At 42.8% G+C, this 18610-nt stretch overlaps 1 protein-coding gene across 2 annotated transcripts in view; it reads left to right on the top strand.

Annotated features, from left to right (window-relative positions):
• The first annotated feature begins 3813 nt into the window (after positions 1-3813).
• LOC139576198 (A disintegrin and metalloproteinase with thrombospondin motifs 18-like) overlaps positions 3814-18610 on the top strand; it is a 46565-nt gene continuing 31768 nt past the window's right edge. The window contains exons 1-4 of one of the 2 annotated variants that reach the window (XM_071401967.1): positions 3814-4133; positions 4250-4328; positions 5101-5420; positions 17850-18117. In XM_071401967.1, coding sequence (XP_071258068.1) covers positions 4032-4133; positions 4250-4328; positions 5101-5420; positions 17850-18117 — 769 coding nt within the window. In that variant the 5' untranslated portion in view covers positions 3814-4031. Of the gene's footprint in view, positions 4134-4249; positions 4329-5100; positions 5421-17849; positions 18118-18610 lie in introns of those variants that run through there. The other variant, XM_071401966.1, reaches the window with a different exon arrangement.

The raw sequence follows: 18610 nt of genomic DNA, 5'->3' as shown, positions 1-18610 counted from the left end.
AAATAATTGTGGAAATATAGACCTGTAAACACACAGATGCAATAGGTGGAAATACAAACTATGATTATTTATTTACGAATGTAAATTCGATTTTTCGGTAGCTGTTCAATAGACAACTTTCCAAGTCAAATGTGCTCCCATTCAGTGATGTATGGTCCTGCCTGACAAAAATACATACAGTTACACTTTTGTTGATGTTGTGGCTATTGTAATTGGCTCTAAGGAAAACAAGTGGGCTCAGACATTGAAATTATTATTTTTTCCTTAAAGGATTTGGTATCTTTAGCCCCTAATCTTGCAATTAGGTCAGGGGGCCATCACAGATTATCTTTATATTTTACCTCAAATCCAATATGGCGTCCAAAATCCAATATGGCTGCCATAATAACATTTGATGGAGGTAAAATCACATGTACTGTAAATATAAAATGTGTAAATGAGAGGCATTTTTCAGAAATGTGTACATTTTATTCTGAATCCAATATGCCCAACATGATTACACACAAACACCTTCGCCTGCATGTAAGTAGCCCTTGTTCATTTTGTATTGTGTTATTCTGTCTTTAATTTTTTTTCATAAGGTTCTTGGTATATCTAGGACTATGAGTGGCACTGCCATGCCTCTGTTGTGTTTGAATAGCCGAAGCCAACTCGTTTTTCAATGTGTGTTCATGCTTAATCTCAGCATATCAACAATGGACAATTCCACACAATATAACAACCAAGTTACAGGAAATAAACTATTATATAATAGTAGTGTATATGTACAGCCCTATTTTCCCCATTAAAGCTAAGTGTGCAAGGTTGATGCAAAGTCTTTGAGGTGACCAGGACATGAGTGTGTCCTCAAAGGGTGTGGAGACAGAGTAGCCAGTGGTGGTGGTAGTTCTGGGGTCTGACCAGCTTGCACAGCTAACTGGTCATTCTGGGCAAGCTGCAGCGACAAGGGTAATATCCATGTATGACTGGCAGGGTATTGGGGCTGTGGGGTGATCCGTTTCCATTTCTACAGTTAGCTAAAGGCATTCAGGAGATGCAGCTTGCATACCAAAGAGACCCATTGACTAACTGGAATGTTACCCTAGCCAGAATGATGCTGGGAATATTCCAGTAGTGGAATGGTTGGTTGTCTGGTTGTGAAGGAAAGTCTGTGAAAGGGCTGTCACAAACAGACTTGCCTTTAGATCTTTCCAACGCCTAATTAGCCTGTGGGTGGAGTTTTGTATGTTGAATGTGGCAAAAAAATAGCACAGCTCCACACACATTTGAAGATGATCCCTGAGCTTTGACGGAAAAGTAAAAAGGTTGCAGAGGATCAAGCATGGTACACAGAGGCCACTATCTCACAGTCAATCCCCAGCCACCATAAATAATCACATAGAGCAAGTTTTACCTCTTGTTTGCCATGGCATATGTTATTGGGTTGTTGGAATTACTACACAGAACACCATATTGGATTTGGAACCAAACCTGGGGGGGGGGGTTGGCTAACCAATGTTCCCTAAAATTTCTTTGGGCACTGAGAAAATTTCAGGTCTGCTGAGCGCAAACTTTAACGTTGTTAAAATTCTGTGCAACTTCCAGCACGCATATTGGCTCCCGAGTGGCGCAGTAGTCTAAGGCACTGCTTCGCAGTGCTTGAGGTGTCACTACAGACACCCTGGTTTGATTCCAGGCTGTATCACAACCAGCTGTGATTGGGAGTTCCAAAGGGTGGTGCACAATTGGCCCAGCTTCGTCCGGGTTTGGCCGGTGTATGCCATCATTGAAAATAAGAATTTGTTCTTAACTGACTTGCCTAGTTAAATAAAGATTTAATTAAAAAATCAAATATATATATACTGTGAACACCGAGGCTGTACCTGCTTTAAGTTACAGTTATGGCTATTTGATCATTATGTAAGCCTACCAGAGTGGCCTACCATCAAAAACAATGGAGGAAATGCATCCCTTAACATGGAAATAGCTGTTCTATCATTCAGCCTACAGTAGCAGACAATGTGTGGTGTTCAATGTAGGCCTACATTCCATGAGACTTTTGAAAAAAACATGCAGGACTTGACATTAACCTGTTTATCAACTTGTCCTTCAGACAAGGATGTGACTGAAAATATTGTTGTGTTGTTTGATGCAAGAAACCACTTTACAAAATAAAACACATTATTATTCCCATAGCATTATTACAGAGAATCAGACAAATTATGCTACCCTCTGCCTATTGGCTACTTACCGTAGTTTATTGAAGCCGGTCTCCAAATACACCACTGCCCCATTAACACAAAAAAATGCTCTTTACCTGACTTACTTTTCAAAGAAATGTACACGTTTTGTGCTCTTGTAGGAAGCAACCACTCCCCTATCGCTGACTTCAAATTATCTATAACTGGGTCAATAACTCACTAATTAGCAAACAAAATGTGCAAGTGGCTACATGCAGCTCTTGCTTTGATCTTAAAACAAGCGCATTTACTCATGACCGCTCATTCCGTAAACAGTCCAGTTCAAAGTTATCTTCACAGATAAAAAAAAGTCAACTTCACAGATCCATATATGGCAATAGGCTATTTGGATATAGGCCTACTGCAGCTCTAAACCTCACTTGTCTGTGTAGATTACGGGCTCTGTCGTGCGTGTCAGATGCGTTCTGCCTTCAACAAAATCTCTTGCAGTTAGTTTTGCATACTAAGTCTTACATAGTTCGTTTTTGTTTCGGTATGTTGCATTGAAAGTGGCTAATATTGCGTTGATTCGATCACAATTTCTACAGTAAAGGGAACGTTGATAGTGTTAGCTAACAGGGGAAACTAGAAAATTGAGTGAAGTTCGATCTCGTGCATGGGTTGAGACTGTTTTCTTCTGCGCGGCAGTCCGGGGTGAGCTGGGCGGCAGTCTCTGGGCTACTGCGCGCAGTTTAGAAGCGTACGTTGCCCCTAACATGATTTCAAGAGTACGGGTTTAACAGGGCCGGTTTCAGGCATACACGACGTAAAAGGTCGTTTAGGGGCCCCAGCCGCTAGTATTGGCCACTAGCCTATACTCTTCTTGACAAAGGTGGGATAGTGACCAAGCCACTGACACATTCGCTAAATGAAAAAAACATACTAGGCTGCTCGACTGAAAAACTAACCCCAAAAAATGATCCCTTTATGTTTACACGTAATTCACCAATTTGCGTGAATGACCTGTTGTAGAATAGAAAGGTTTGCCTATAATAAGCCTATAATAACAAATAGTTTATTCATCTCTACTCTGGCCCTACATTTCATACAAAAGTCAGTCAGGTGGGCAATTTCTTATACAACTCCAGAAGTGGAATGAAAATCTGACCTTGAATTATAGGCTACACAATTTACATCCAATCAAATACTTTCTGTATCTTCCTTGGTGTGGAAAGTTGCATCGACCTGTAATACTAATTGAAGAGCTTTATATTCTTTCCCACTGGTTCAACGTCTAGTTTTGATTCACATTTGGTTAGTTGTCAACTAAGGTCAATTCAACAACAAAAAATGTCCTTGCAAATCCAATCAGTTTCCACATGATTCAACATTATCACATAGATTTTTTTTGGGGTTGAAACTACGTGGAAACAACGTTGATTTAACCTGTTTTTGCCCGGTGGTTTGTGCGGGGAGCACGAATTTGTTAAACTCAACACTGAGCCAAAGAGAGTTAAGAGCTTTCCTGCACAACAGTAGGCTACTCATCTCAGAGAAGATGATGCTCTTTGCTGATTGGCCCATCTCCGTTTCCACCCGCTGGTGCTACTTACAGGAGCTGGAGCTGACTGTCACTGTTCACTGTAGAGAGCACAGTCAGCACTCCGGCGATTTGCTACCTGTTTCAGAAAGACGCACGAGTGCGCTTTACCTCTCCAGGCACAGCCAAATGGACCCGGCGGACTAGACGTGATCACATGTAAAAGGCACCTAAAGAAATCAGCAATGTCTTACAGTTGCATTATCCGCTGCCACAGGTTATTACTTCTGTGTTTTTTGAGGAGGTAACAGAGGAGGATATTGCATGCCAACATGGATTGCCTTTTTCTTTTGATATGGACTTTGCCTATCCCACTTGTCAGCTGCACATCAGTGAAGATTTTATCCACTCTGTGGTTCTGGAACACATTGAAGGCAGGTGACAATTAACTGTATCATCAGATATACTTTTAAATTGCAGTAGGCTGCCTGTTACAGTACACTGTTGCGCTTGTTGTGCCATTAACTTGTTGCTACCTGTCGTTTTGCAGACGCTGCATATCTACTGCTCACATTCCATTTACTCTGTTTCGTCCACTTTTGCCAGTGACACCAGTGGACTGAATCATGGTTTGTATTTTGCACTGGCCACTTGTTTACTTCTCTCCATAACTGATAAGACAATGGTTACTAACAGCATTGTAGTCTGCAGCAGTCTGTAACTTTTACAGTCCGTTCGAATGAAACAATAACAAAGCTACTGTTCAGAATGAATAAAACGCATTACTTGTATGTGTTGTGTCAGGTTTATCGATGAGTCACCAGGTAAAGCGCTCATGGTGCCTTGCGCGCATACTGCCTCTCTCGTCTTCTTGGCTGGTAAATTTAAGCCACGCGCGTTTGCCGGTGAAGGAATTCCCTGCAGAAGCGGCAGTTTCCTCCTTGAGCAGCCGGCGACGGGGCGGGTAGAGTTTAGATGATTTACATTCTTTGATTTACCAATGAGAGTGGATATGACTGTAAAAAACGATTTGGATTTGTTTCTGGGCGTTCCTATTAGGCCTACGTGGCGTCTGATACTGTTCCTAAATGATGGGTGTCTTTGTGTTCTTTTTGAATAACTGTTTATTAGATTAATATAGGCTATGGTAGTGGAATAACGTTTACAACTTTTGGATCTGAAACGTGGTTTGATTATGAAAGGCCTGAATACACAAGCCAGTATGATATCAAATGCTCCCCTCATAAGTCACATAAATATTATAACACTGTTTGATCAATTATACCGTGATCAGTGTCAATAGACTAGAGGGAGTTGAAATGTGTGCAAATGCTTTGTGCCAATAAGATGAACTTATTGGATGTGGGTTTGGTGGTGACCTTCTCTGTGGTTCTCCCCCAGATTACATGTTTGTGACGCCAATTGAGGTGGATGCTCGGGGTGGGTATGTGTCCCACGATATGCTGCGGCGAGGCCGGAATAAGAGGTCCCTGCCGTCCATGGGGGGCCCTGTACACTACAGGCTATCTGCCTTCGGGAGGGACATGCACCTGGACTTACAGCCTGCCATGGTAGTGGCAGAGGGCTTCACAGTACAGGTACTGGGGACAGAGGGCATCACCACATTGGCACAGGAGCCAGCCCATCAGGACTGCTTGTATCAGGGATTTATACGCAACCTCACAGCTTCCTCTGCAGCCATATCTACATGTTCTGGCTTGGTGAGTGTCCCCTCGCGTCGTTACACTTTATCCTGCGTCAGGAAACATACACTTGTTTTTCTCCTGATTTAGATTTGTCATGTATTACACCTTGTGTCAAACCACCTTTATCATATGCAAAGTAAGCAATGAAAGAGAAAAAGAGTGTGTGTGTTTCTGTGTGTGAGGATGAGAGAGGGAGAGAGGGGTGTGTGTGTGTGGGAGTGAGAAAGAGAGAGAGGGGGGGGAGTGGGGAGAAGAAGGGAGGAGAGTGGAAAAGAGACAGTTCTGTTTTTTTAAGATGCTGGCCTTAGTGCCTCTCTCACTATTTCCTCCCTTAGGCGGACAAGCAGATCACATGTCCCACCCCGGACACCAGGCCCCCATAAAACATGCCTTTATTTTTGCCAATAGCCTCTACCTCCTTTGCTCCTTGCTCTTTTGTCCCTTGTTTGCCCTGCTTCCCCATCTCCCTTGTTCAGTGCAATTAAACCCAGGGTGAAGTTTCAGCCGCTTGGCTGGCAGTGCTAATCTTTGTATTGTTCTATTCATTAGTAGTAGCTTCTCCACAATAAAACAGCAGTGACCCATTATTTTAAAACTGTGCAAGGACACAATGTAATTTGGGAGCAGATGCATTTGAATAGACTGGAAGGACTCTTTGATCTGTTTTTCTCCTCCCCAGTTATTCTTTTTTTTCTTCCCAAGGATGACCTGAGGGCCATCAGAAATTCACTTAGTCTATCGTTTCTTAAAATGTGCTTCTACCTTTAGATTTCAGATGGAAGGGAGGGAGAGCCACATTAAAAGACCTACTTTTACACTAGTACATTAAAACTGAAAAAAGGGGAAGAGAGAAAAATGCACAAGAAAGAAGGTCTGTCTGTTGCACTGAAAGAGTGCATAGCCTGGAGGAGTTTAACCCCACATGTCATCTCCCCTTCACAAGGAGCTTTGGATTAAGTACAAATGAGGACCCATTCATCCCCCTTGATCCTCAGCAGCTTCTTTTGCCTGGAAACAGAGGATAACTGGCAGTCTGTTTGGGTGAGAGCTTGATTTTTTCTGCAAGAAGAATGTTAATTCCGAGTTTAGAGTGGCGCTCCGAGGGAGGATGGTTGCTCTCTCTATAGGCCTATGGAGGCCCTCTTTGTGGTAGTGTAGGTCTCCACTGCTGGCACACAGACAGACGGTCGGTCAGAGAAGCCCCGGCCTCCACAGTCCGCCCACGCTGGTCCTCTTTACTACTGTTTGAGTGCATCATGCCCCAGCAGATGGAGGGGGATTCTGTTTTTAAATCAAGAACAGGCAGACTCTGTATTAAGACCGGGGATAGGGGATTTGCTTAGTAAATCCTGAATAATTTAACATGGTGTTTTTAATTACACTCCTCATGAGAAGGACATGTACTTCCTTTGTGTGTCGAAAGTATTTTCTCTTTTTCTCTTTTCTGCTGACCTCAAATGACTTGAAGGCATCAGTTTAAAGAAAAACTAGTACAGCTATTGCTGGTTGCACACAGGAGTTCTCTGCCTGCATTCTCTGGTCCAGAGGTCACGGTGGTTGACCTCAGTCACTCCCTCTTTCAGGGTCATGCTGGTCTCAGTTCCTCTGTAGTGCAAGTTCAAAGATGCTCTCCCATTCCTCTGTGAATGCAGGGAGAGATAAATTAGAGCTCTGCTGTCCTCCCCAGGTCACCGCTCCGTACACTGGGTGACAGAGCCAGCCCTTCCTCACAAGGACCAGACCCCAAGAGCTGAACTGAACTCAACAAGAACTGTTCCAGCCCATTACCAGTAGGCTTGGATGCACTCTCTGAGACCTTCATTAATATGTCATTTATTATCTTATTGGACGGCGGGATCATTGGTGTGTGGGCCAGCTATATTGTCTGGCTGTTGAGCCATTAGATTGCCCCTTCAGCGGATTCCGGTTCTCTGGCTAAGCGTGTCCGACCATGACAAACACGGCCATGACCTTTCCCAAGCCCCCTCTTCCACGTTAGGATGCATGTCTCTTTAGTCTATACAGTTACAGCCACACCTTTAAAGGTTTTAAGTGCTAGCTGAGAAAATGATGAAACACGTTTCTGATAAGACTTCAAGTTCATCTAGGGGGCATATTTTATGTGGTTGAAATAGTCTGCTTGCATAAAAGTGTCAAAGATAACACGTTACGCACCCATTCACATTTTCTCAAGGGATGCTGAAAGAAAGAAATCATATTTCTCCATTCCTGTTCCCGAGACAAAATTAACATTTGTTGTATAATTTTACTGCAAGAAATGCATAATTCTGCAAGAGTTAATATTATATTTCTGTATATGTGAGAGGTTATAGGCCTACAGTCAGTGTCCAGATTTCAGTTATTATTCCATTTAACCCATATGAACTTCAATTAGGAATATTCTGTTTATTTACAGATACAGGGATACTCGTGAACGGGATATCAAAGGTTCATGTAAACAGCTTATCCCGAGTAAGACCAAAAGCGGGATATGAGCTACCATCCGGAATACTGTGCACATGTAAACGTGGTCTCTCTGAGACATCTCTCCTTTCAGTGTTTCCTGTGGTATTAAAGCAGGTCACTCTCTCTTAGGTAACCACATATATTCTGAGAACCCGTTTTTGTTGTTCTTCATTATTTTAGAAACGAGGCTGGGAGGGCTAGGTGTATTCTTTTCCCACAACCCCTGCAGAGTTGTAGACCGGTTCTAATTAGGGTAGTAATTGAGTCTGTTTTGATGTGTACTAGTGGTCTTTTTAATGACCCCCATGTACTAGGGGATGAGTGTGAAAACAAACCTCCCCTTTTCCTTTTCTTTTTCTCATTCCCCAGTGTATTGCTCTCAGACACCTCAAAGGAGGTTGTTTATTTTGCTGAGAGCCTTGTTGCAGGGACAGTTGTGATATCCTTTAACAATGATCTGAGGAAAGGAAACACGTCAGCATACATGCACATTTGACTGTCTCAACAAGGTGTAAGTCGTAGGACGTTCCACTGTGTGAAAGAAAAAGACACTCACTCTCTTCCCGTGGTGTGGTATTGGTCATATAACCGGTTTAGTGGGATTATTTTTTAAATCAGAATTATAGTCCTACATATATTACTAAACATGAGTTATAGGTGATGTAGTGGCCATAAATGATTGTTCTGGAGTGAACTTTTCTCTGGAGAGTGTCATATTTAAATGTTGTGCGCAGGCCTGAAATAAACAAGATGGCTGATGCTCTTTCTCAGCACCTCATATGACCTACTGTAAACCACAACTCTCTCTGCTCAGTGTCCCATGGGCTCCATCTCCCCACAATGGGCTCCATATGGATGCAGGGCATACAGGGAGTAGGGCTGAGTCTGACACATGATGAGGAATTCTCAGGTAGGACTTTGGGCATTTGTACTTGTCCATTTTCATAAGAGGACTGGACAAATTGGAACGTCTGTTGGAACTCTGTAGTTACTATGGCTCCCTAGTCCCACTCATAACTCATAGGCTGTTATGCCACATACGACGTGAGCCGGTCATGTTGTGAGCGCTGCGGAGGGAGATTCCCTGGTGGTCTCCGTGGTGACAGTGATGTAGTGCCCACCGCTAGATGCCAGTAGGAGAGGGAGCCAGGCCCTCGCCATTCTGCTCTTGTCACAGGCATTGTGCTTGGGTTTCTCACACAAGACGAATGAGGAGCGCTGAAGTGGTCGTCACTTCACAAAGCAGAATCCATACATATTCCTCGACCCGTCTGTGTCAGCACAATAGATGCAGTACCCCTTTTGTTAGACAATATGTTCTCTTCCGACAACGGTTCTGGCTTGTCGTCAAATGACGATAGCGCTGTGACCAGTATGGCTGCTTTAGTGAAAAATGTTTCTCTGTATATAAGACGTGCACAAACATGGTTGCAGAACCATTCAAATCAACATTTATTGGTGGCAGATTTTGCAGATGTTATCACAGGTGCAGCTAAATGCTGGTGTTTCTAGCTCCAGCAGTGCAGCAGTACGTAGCAATACAAAACAATACACACATAATCCAAAAAGTAAAAATAAAGAAATTCTGAAATGTCGTAACGAATCCAATTAACAACCCAAATAGCACTGTAACAGTAATCCAACTGCAACATATACGCATCTAGGAAGGAAATTTCTATAAATGATATGTACAGCAGTAGATATATTAGTATGAGCTATGTCGAGAATATAGTATTTAAATACACAGTGCACAACCCCATAGCAAAATGGATAGAATTGCAGGAAATTAGCTTCCTGAGTCCGGAATACAAATGATACATATGTATGTGAATGGTGAGTATAGACAGTATGGACTGTATGTGAATAGAAAAGGTGTGTATAGCAGTAGATTCTTTATTTATTGAAGTTTTATTTGATCAGTGAGTCATACTGAGACCAAGGTCTATTTTACAGATGAGCCTTGAGTTACAGAAATGACAGAAAATACACACATCAAAATACGAATAAAAAATGCAAGCAGAAAGAAAAACAGTCATAAAAAACAAACACATTCATCAATAAGAAGGTCCTCAATCAGCTATATAGGATGAGCCATGTCTAGAATACAGTATATACATATAAAGTGCGTAAAACAGTATGCAAATATTATTAAAGTGACTGGTGTTCAATGACTGTACATAGGGCAAAAGTCTCTAAGGTGCAGGGTAGAGTACTGGATGGTAGCTGGTTAGTGACCTTGTCCGAGGTTCAGGGCAGAGTACTGGAAGCCATGGAAACAGTAAAGATGTTAGCTTAAATTGAACACAGAACCATATACAGTATATCCCATATTTACCATATTTATTTCTCTTTCCCCCTCATATCCTCTCATTCTCTCTATTTCTGACCTCTGGTGAGTTTGGGAGGGACTGAGTGCCTGAAATAGTGGACTTCCCAATTTGGCCACCTGCTGAGTCATCATCCACTGTCAGAGGAAGTTGCTTGGTCCCAACTGGGCTGACAGGAAAATGAGGTGAACCTTGCCCATTTCAATTCAGCTGATAAGGGGGCTGTATAACATCATTAGCCATGGTGTTTCCAGGCCCACCTGTGCTTTATTTGGAGAACAAGGGCTGCTCAGTGGGTGTCTATGCTCTTTAAAGGCAATTAGTGACGCCACACACTCTGTGGAATGCTCTAGGTTAACGCTGAGGGAAACTCAAATCATTATTGGCCAGGTCGAATGATAGACACGGAGACATAGACCGCTCACACAGAAGTGGCCTGTGTTTTGGACTGATAATGGCCTGTATCCTTTTACCATAGCTGACAGACACTGAGTGATGTGGATGCTCTGGTCTGCATTCGCCGACACTATGGTCACATGTAACGCTGAGCTGGAGTGCAGATGTGTTTTAGAGCTTTATAATCACTGGCTTTGGGTTTCTCACACATCTCTCCCAGTCTTTAACAGCATGTAAGCACTTACTAATTTAAAATATAATGTCATGGTTGGGAGCCTTAAAAGCAGCTACAGTTTACACAAAGACAAGCTAATTACGTTTTCCCCCGCAACAGATCCTAAGGAACAAGCTATAAATTGTGTCCCGCGCTTACACTGAAGACATGCATGGTCGAAATGTGTAAGGTTACAGTATGTAGTCACAGGCCTCAGAAAACCACATGAAAGCAAACGCAAAGTCATGTTGTAATAGCTTCCATAGGAAAGTCCTCTGAGACCATTGCTGTATTAGCTAATTCCCAACATGTAGACTGCTGGGTTCGGAAAACTGTCTACTCAGAGTAACCATGTGCATGTTATGCTGTAAACTGAGAATGGTGGTGGGGGTGGAGAGTCGTCTGATGTCTGCAGGTCTGAGGAGAAATAGACTGGTGTTTAACAGAGGGCATCTCCCTCTAATCTGTGTAACTCTTACAAGTGTACATTTAAGGAGATCACTAGAGGTCTGCCACATCAATATTACTTGAAGTCTGAGGACCTGGTGTCTCTTTACTCGCTGTGAAATTCCATACATCTCAAGTACCTTTCAGATGATATATGTTGTCATGAATAACATCCATTTAACAGCATGTTACTATACATAGCAAAACATGTATTAAATGTAATGCCAGAAATAATACAGTACATTGAGGTATGTACCTGATATCACCTGATATTACTATCAGTATCTGATATTACTGATATTTTATGGCTACTAGTACGCTTATGTTTTCATTTGCATGTTGTCCCTCCAGTGTTCTACTTTTACATTTCATCCGGCAGTTCTTCTAGTCTTCTCAGGACTCTCACAGACATACAGTTCAGGCAGAACAAGAAGAGAGACGCACCACATCCCGACAGATGGAATCAATTTCCTCCCATTATCAAGCATAGGCACCTCCATCTGCTAACTGCTGGAAGATGTTGATAGATATTTTACAGTAAAGTTTGGTATGTTTCTGAGACAAATGGAATACATGTGTGATAATTGAGTGTGAGGTGGCGTGGGGGGTTGGCAGACAATGGGAAGCGCTAGCTAGCTAACAGTGGATTTCCTCCAGGGTGTTGGTTAACGTTTGTTGTGGGTTAAAGGGGAGCAGGCACATCACAACAGGAAGTGGCTAGCGAGATTCCAGGCTAATATGCTAATAGATTTACACAGATAGAGGTTGGAACCTGGAAGAGGTTCTTTGTCTCCTCCATCTTTGTCTCTTTTACAGTTTCAGTCTGTGTGAGTAATTCGGTCGCTGTCAGACTTGTTAATGCTACAGGCTTAGTTCAGGGTAGCTTTACAAAACATATGCTAATGTTAAAAATGGGCTCATCTGGGATGAAGTACTACTGTCACCACTGCAAAAATGAGCAGAAAATATGTATCTTTATTGATGTAATGCATAGCAGAGATTTATACAAATAGCATCCATATATCCATGCATAGGCCTATATTGCTTGACAGTTTGCTGAGAGTTAGTTGGTGAGATCCCTAAACTCGTCAGTTCAAAGGGCTGGAGCAGTCACCAGACCGACCAGGCTGCCAGATCTTTACAGTGCAGTGGAAAAGTGTAATGAAATGACAGTGCGGGTTACACTCAAGTCTTGTGGCTATTAAGTAAGTGGAATGGTTTCTAAGTCCAGTATAGCATTGTGTATCCTCCCCAAGTTTGTCAGTGTCTCCCTGCTCTCTGTCCTCACGCTGTCTACCCCTAGACTATGGTCTGTGTCGGGGGCTAGCTAGGGCTGGTTCATAAGGAGGTGTCCTGGCTGTTCTGGCTGCCCAGCTGTGGTGAAGACATGTCATACTGTTATTCTCTCTCTGTCTGGACACAGTGTTTGAAGGCCTGTGGGGCTCTGCCGAGGTCACATTAGAGAAAGAGGAGGAAAATGTGACACAGGAAGGCAAGGCACACAAGGTACCCTGTGGCTCGGCCAAAATAGACGTCACTGCATTTATTTTAAACCCCCTTTTGATTGAAACCCATCAATCGGAAAGAGAAATCACTCTGCCTCAACAAAGCACCGGAGCAACACAGAGAACGAGGCTGACAGACATCGACGGATGCCCGACGCCATTACTGCCCATTACTATCATGGGAGAAACAGAACCAAATTTGACAAGAGCCTCTGGGTTACTCACATGGCCTTTTGATCCTCATCGGGGGAGGAATGAGTGATACGAGGTGGTTTGGTGGTTCTGTCAGGTCCTGGGAGAAGAGAGATGGATGGGGTTATGGTGGACTTGGCATCCCCAGAGTGCCCCTGTTGTACCCCTGTCCTGTCCCAGGAGGTGGGAGTCTGGGAGCGGATGGCTGTGCATGGTGGCAGTCTGCCATGGCTCGCCACTGTTTTCACAACAAGAGCTTCTGCATGGCTTCCCCTTTGTGCGCCTATGTTTACTTTGCCACCTGCTAGTCTGGGGAAATGTGGATCAGGAGGGTGAAGGGGGAGGTGGGTGTCACACGTAGAAAATGGACAGGGGTCATGGGGTATGAGGGGTGTGGATGACAATGCACAGCTATTTGGGCTGGATTTGGAGAGTAGGAGGTGAGATTAGATGGCATTCCATGGCCAGACAGAATGTGTGAGGGTCAGCGCTCTAGTGATCGATCTCAGACATGGTCAGAGAGTGGAATGAACTGCTTAACTTGGTCATCAAATGGGAGAAAGGACAGAGGTTTGGGGAAACCAAACAAAAATGAAATGATTGCATTCACCTTTCTTAACTCAGTTCTTTCTCTGTCTCATGCAATCACATCATCACATAAACAAATGACCAGGTAATACATAATAATATAGTAGTGCTGACCAAGAGAAAATACATATTTTTTTCTCTAGTCTGCCAATGCTTATAGAGTCCATTTCACCATTATTCCTCTGTTTGTAACTCACTGTGGATGAGGCCAAGTGGAGACACGCCGCTCCCCAGCGCTGTCTAACGCTGTCTAACCCTGCTGACATGAACATCCACAGCAGTGAACGGATGGTCTGTCAGAGGCCAGGGTGTTTATCAGCCTGTCTGTCTGTCTGGTAGCTCTGCCAGGCGGAATAAACCAAACCACTGCTTCTTCATTCTACAGCAACACGACACATTTCACGGACTGAGATAAATGCACGCTCAGCTAGCACAGCACACAGCGAACTCTTCCAGAACGTCTTGGATGCGGTCGTTGCTGCCAGATTAATGTTGACTCTGTTCTTGTCTTATATTGCAAACCTTAAGCTGGAGGGCTGTTGCAAATGCATTACAAATGCTCAACTATAACTAACCAAAACTACACTGAACAAAAAGTGTTGGTCCCATGTTTCATGAGCTGAAATAAAAGATCCCAGAAATTTTCCATATGCACAAAAAGCTTATTTTTCTCAAATGTTCTGCCCAAATTTGTAAAGATCCCTGTTAGTGAGCATTTATCCTTTGCCAAGATAATCCATCCACCTGACAGGTGTGGAATATCAAGAAGCTGATTATTAGACAGTACGATCATTACACAGGTGCACCTGTGCTGGGGACAATGAAAGGACACTCTAAAATGTGCAGTTTTGTCACACAACACAATGCCACAGATGTCTCAAGTTTTGAGGGAGTGTGCATTTCGCATGCTGACTGCAGGAATGTCCACCAGAGCTGTTGCCAGATCATTTCATGTTAATTTCTCTACCATAATCCGCCTCCAACGGCATTTTAGAGAATTTGGCAGTACGTCCAACCGGCTTCACAACCGCAGACCACATGCATGGAGTCGTGTGGACTAGCGTTTTGATGATGTCAACATTGTGAACAGAGTGCCCCATGGTGGCTGTGGGGTAATGGTAATGGTAGGCATAAGCTATGGACAACGAACACAATTGTATTTTATTGATGCCAATTTGAATGCACAGAGATGCCGTGACGAGATCTTGAGGCCCATTGTCATCCCATTCATCTGCCACCCTCACCTCATATTTCAGCATGGTAATGCACAGCCTCATGTTTTAAGGATCTGTACACAACTCCCGGAAGCTGAAAATGTCCCAGTTCTTCCATGGCCTGCATACTCACCAGACATGTCACCCATTGAGCATGTTTGGGATGCTCTGGACACCGTATTCCAGTTCATGCCAATATCCAGCAACTTTGCACAGCCATTGAATAGGATTGGGACAACACCCCACAGGCCACAATCAACAGCCTGATCAACTCTATGTGAAAGAGATGTGTCGCGCTGCATGAGGCAAATGGTGGTCACACCAGATACTGACAGGTTTTCTGAACCACTTCTCTACCTTTTTTTTAAGGTATCTGTCACCAACAGATGTACTGTATATCTGTATTCCCAGTCATGTGAAATCCATAGCTTAGGGCCTAATACATTTATTTCAATTGACTGATTTCCTTATATGAACTGTAACTCAGTAAAATCTTTGACATTTTTGCATGTTGCGTTTATATTTATTTTGAGTATAAATTAAACTGTCAGCCTGTGGTGATGTTTGAAATAATATTTTACTCCTCTATATAATGTAATGGTATAAATAAGGATTCTACAGTTGTATTATATGTATTATAAATGTTTTATTAATTGGAAAGTGTTCTGTATCAATATGTCAAACGTTCAAAGATGAATCATATTGCTATGGATTGCCAAATGTAGACTTGGTGTTGAGGCAGTTGCACATGGCCCATAGACAGAAAGCTGACTAGTGAGTAAGTGAAATGCATTTTCAGAGATGTTACAGTAGCTTGTTGCCTTATGTTCTGTGATTAACCTTTGCCTAATTTATGAAACAATATTTTTTACTTTTGACTTGAACATCAACCCCTCTCTCCACCTCCCTATTGTTCCATGTAATCATCAAACTGCACACACACACACACACACACACACACACACACACACACACACACACACACACACACACACACACACACACACACACACACACACACACACACACACACACACACACACACACACACACACACACACACACACACACACACACACACACACACACACACACACACACAAGGAGGGTGTTGAAGAAAAGCCTAGCTATCTGCCTCGGAGGATGACAAAGAGCCAATATTGGATCTTTTCAATCAGTGGTTGGCTTGCTGACAGGGTTCCATAGAGAGGCTATCTCATACATTGTAGCCCTCTAACATGTGAAGGGGAAGTGAATACCGCTGTGTTTCAGCTCTTTTCGCTAATCAAATTGATTCAGTCTCCTCCAGTGCTAGGTCCGATAACAGGACCATGCTGATGTTGAAGATTAATGGCCTCCCGCCTTAATGTGTTTTTACCGGCAGTCTTCAAGAGGTTGTCTCAACACTTTATTCCTTTCTTTGGACTGTATTGGAATCCTTTACATGAAAAGCTGGTTAATTAAAGAGCAGTTTTTGGCAGAGGTCTGTTCAAAGGGACTTTTTTCACTTTGAGTTTTTGAGTTGTTGTTTCTGTTGACCTGCAAGCATTTTAAACACTACTAGTTAGCAACCTTTTACCAGTTACACTCTGACTGCACTATCATATATAAAGCTCTTGCATCGTGCTACTTTATATATTTTTTCACTGTATCTGATTGCTGTATCCATGGCGACTGCCAGTACTTAGGTTGTGCACAGCAGTTTTTTTAAAGGCCGTGTTTGAGAGGTAAACTACACTGTAACTGAAGACTGTAATTTATACAGTAATGTGGGGTATTATCAACAGTAGAATGGTACTGTTCCTAGAATACTAGGGCCGGGACGATACAAGTATCACAATACTGGTTATTATCGTGACAAAGAAACAAAACGCAAAGCATATTTAACTTCTTTAGGAAAACAGCGCTAATGTTGGAAACAAACATCATTATGTTGTCATTCAGAGTCACATGTATTTATTTTCCAAGCTATAGCTCACAATATTTTACTTACAGCTGGTTTTTAAAGGACCAAAAAGTTTGGTCTGCTTCATGTTTTCACTTTTGGGTACCGTATCTTTGGAACGCCAATAACATTTTGGGTGCATAGAATTGTTGTTTATGGCTCATTAACATATTTTGAGGCGTGCCTTGTTTAGAGGCTATATTTGTTTCACCCATGAGTGAGAATGCTGTACAAATTGAACTCCTATGTGGTTATAGTGCACCATTAGTTTTAAAGATTGGAATGGCAGCAAGACTTGAACCTTAAATGGTTGAGTGTTTTGCCATGTCCTTTTGGTCTGTTTTGCCCTGTAGTCGCCCTGTAGCTGCCAGTTTGAAAGACTTTGTTAAGGCCTCTAGAAGTGCAAGTGATCTAAAACACCAAATATGCATAAATATGTTGTAATGTGTAAACACTTTACCTAGCCACCAACCTGCTTTTACCAATTCCTTGTAATTACAGTAAAATACTGTAAATACAAACTTTTCCCCTCAATGAATTAAATGTATCCATTCATTCATTCTGACTACGGTAGCATTGACTTTTGTACAGTATAATACAGTCAATTCTACAGTATTGTACTGTGTGTAATTACACAGTACTTTCTTTGATACCGTATTTGTATTACAGTAGGTGTACTGTAATATGAAATACATAATTTTACTTGCCACTGAGCTGTCTGTAAGTTAATGTCAAATTCACAGCAACCCCTTTACAGTGTAAGAGTTGGTTCTAGATTGTCTCAGAACCCACTAACCTTCTGGGTTAGGAATCCTGTGTTGAGGAGCAGCTGCCCCAGACTACCTCTTGTACCCTGTGTTATCATGCTGACAGACAGTAAGTCACATTCCTGTGGGAGCCTGACCTATGGAGACACCACCTTGTCCCAGGGTTTCTTGTGTCTGTGTCTGGTTTGACATGACTCCTCTCTATTTTTATGTCCCTTCAGGCCTTATCTAGGAACTGCTGACAGACCTCTTACTTACGCCATTCCTTAACACATGACAATCTACATGACTTATTACTGATCCGACTCTCGTCCTCATCCACCATGATGAATGTTTAATGTTGATGAATAAATCTAAGGCCCAGGGGTATCTGTGCTCTTCAGTCAGGTCTGATCCGGATGTCTGATGATGAGTACTTCATCGCCCCCTTGCCCCAGCACCTAGCTGCAGAGCACAACTACAGCTCCCCGAGTGGACACCACCCACACGTGGTCTACAAACGCTCGGCTGAACACAAAGTCCATGGTGGCCAGAGGTCTATCCACAGCTCCCAACCTGGCAACCCATATCTACAGCACCATCACCAGCATCACCACGACTACCAGCACGGGAAGCTGCAGAGACAACACTTCTGTGGACGCCGCAAGCAATGTATGTAAGGGAACTTCCTTATTATTATGACTGCCTTTGATCCGCTCACATGAGAAAAATACATTACAGTCACGTGGGACTGTGTGTACAGGACAGTGGTAGTAAAGATGGTAGAGAGACATGCTTTGTAGTTTTATCACAGGAACAGAACGATAACAGTACAATGACAAATAAAAAAAATGTTCAAATGTTCAACTACTGATTGTTTATGATGTAATGTGTATAGTGTATTTTGAAAGAAATAGTGCTCAGATAGCATAGGGGTATAAAGTAGCTGGCCTTTATTGAAATTAATACTCAGAAGCAGCATGAGGAGTGAATGACTTTGAATATTTCCTGCTCTTTCAACGCTCTGCCGGCCCCTTGCTCTTATCAGGGAAAGGTCCAGGAAGAAGGAGGAGCTGTCATTTGAGCTCCTTTCCAAAGCATTTCTCCCCCTGTCTCCTTTTTCTCTCTCTTCATATCTCTATCTATCCCTCCCTACCTGCCCTCT

Source organism: Salvelinus alpinus, chromosome 5 (assembly GCF_045679555.1).
Source record: "Salvelinus alpinus chromosome 5, SLU_Salpinus.1, whole genome shotgun sequence".
In the NCBI taxonomy this organism is placed as follows: domain Eukaryota; kingdom Metazoa; phylum Chordata; class Actinopteri; order Salmoniformes; family Salmonidae; genus Salvelinus; species Salvelinus alpinus.
This window is presented reverse-complemented; position numbering and strand designations above follow the sequence as displayed.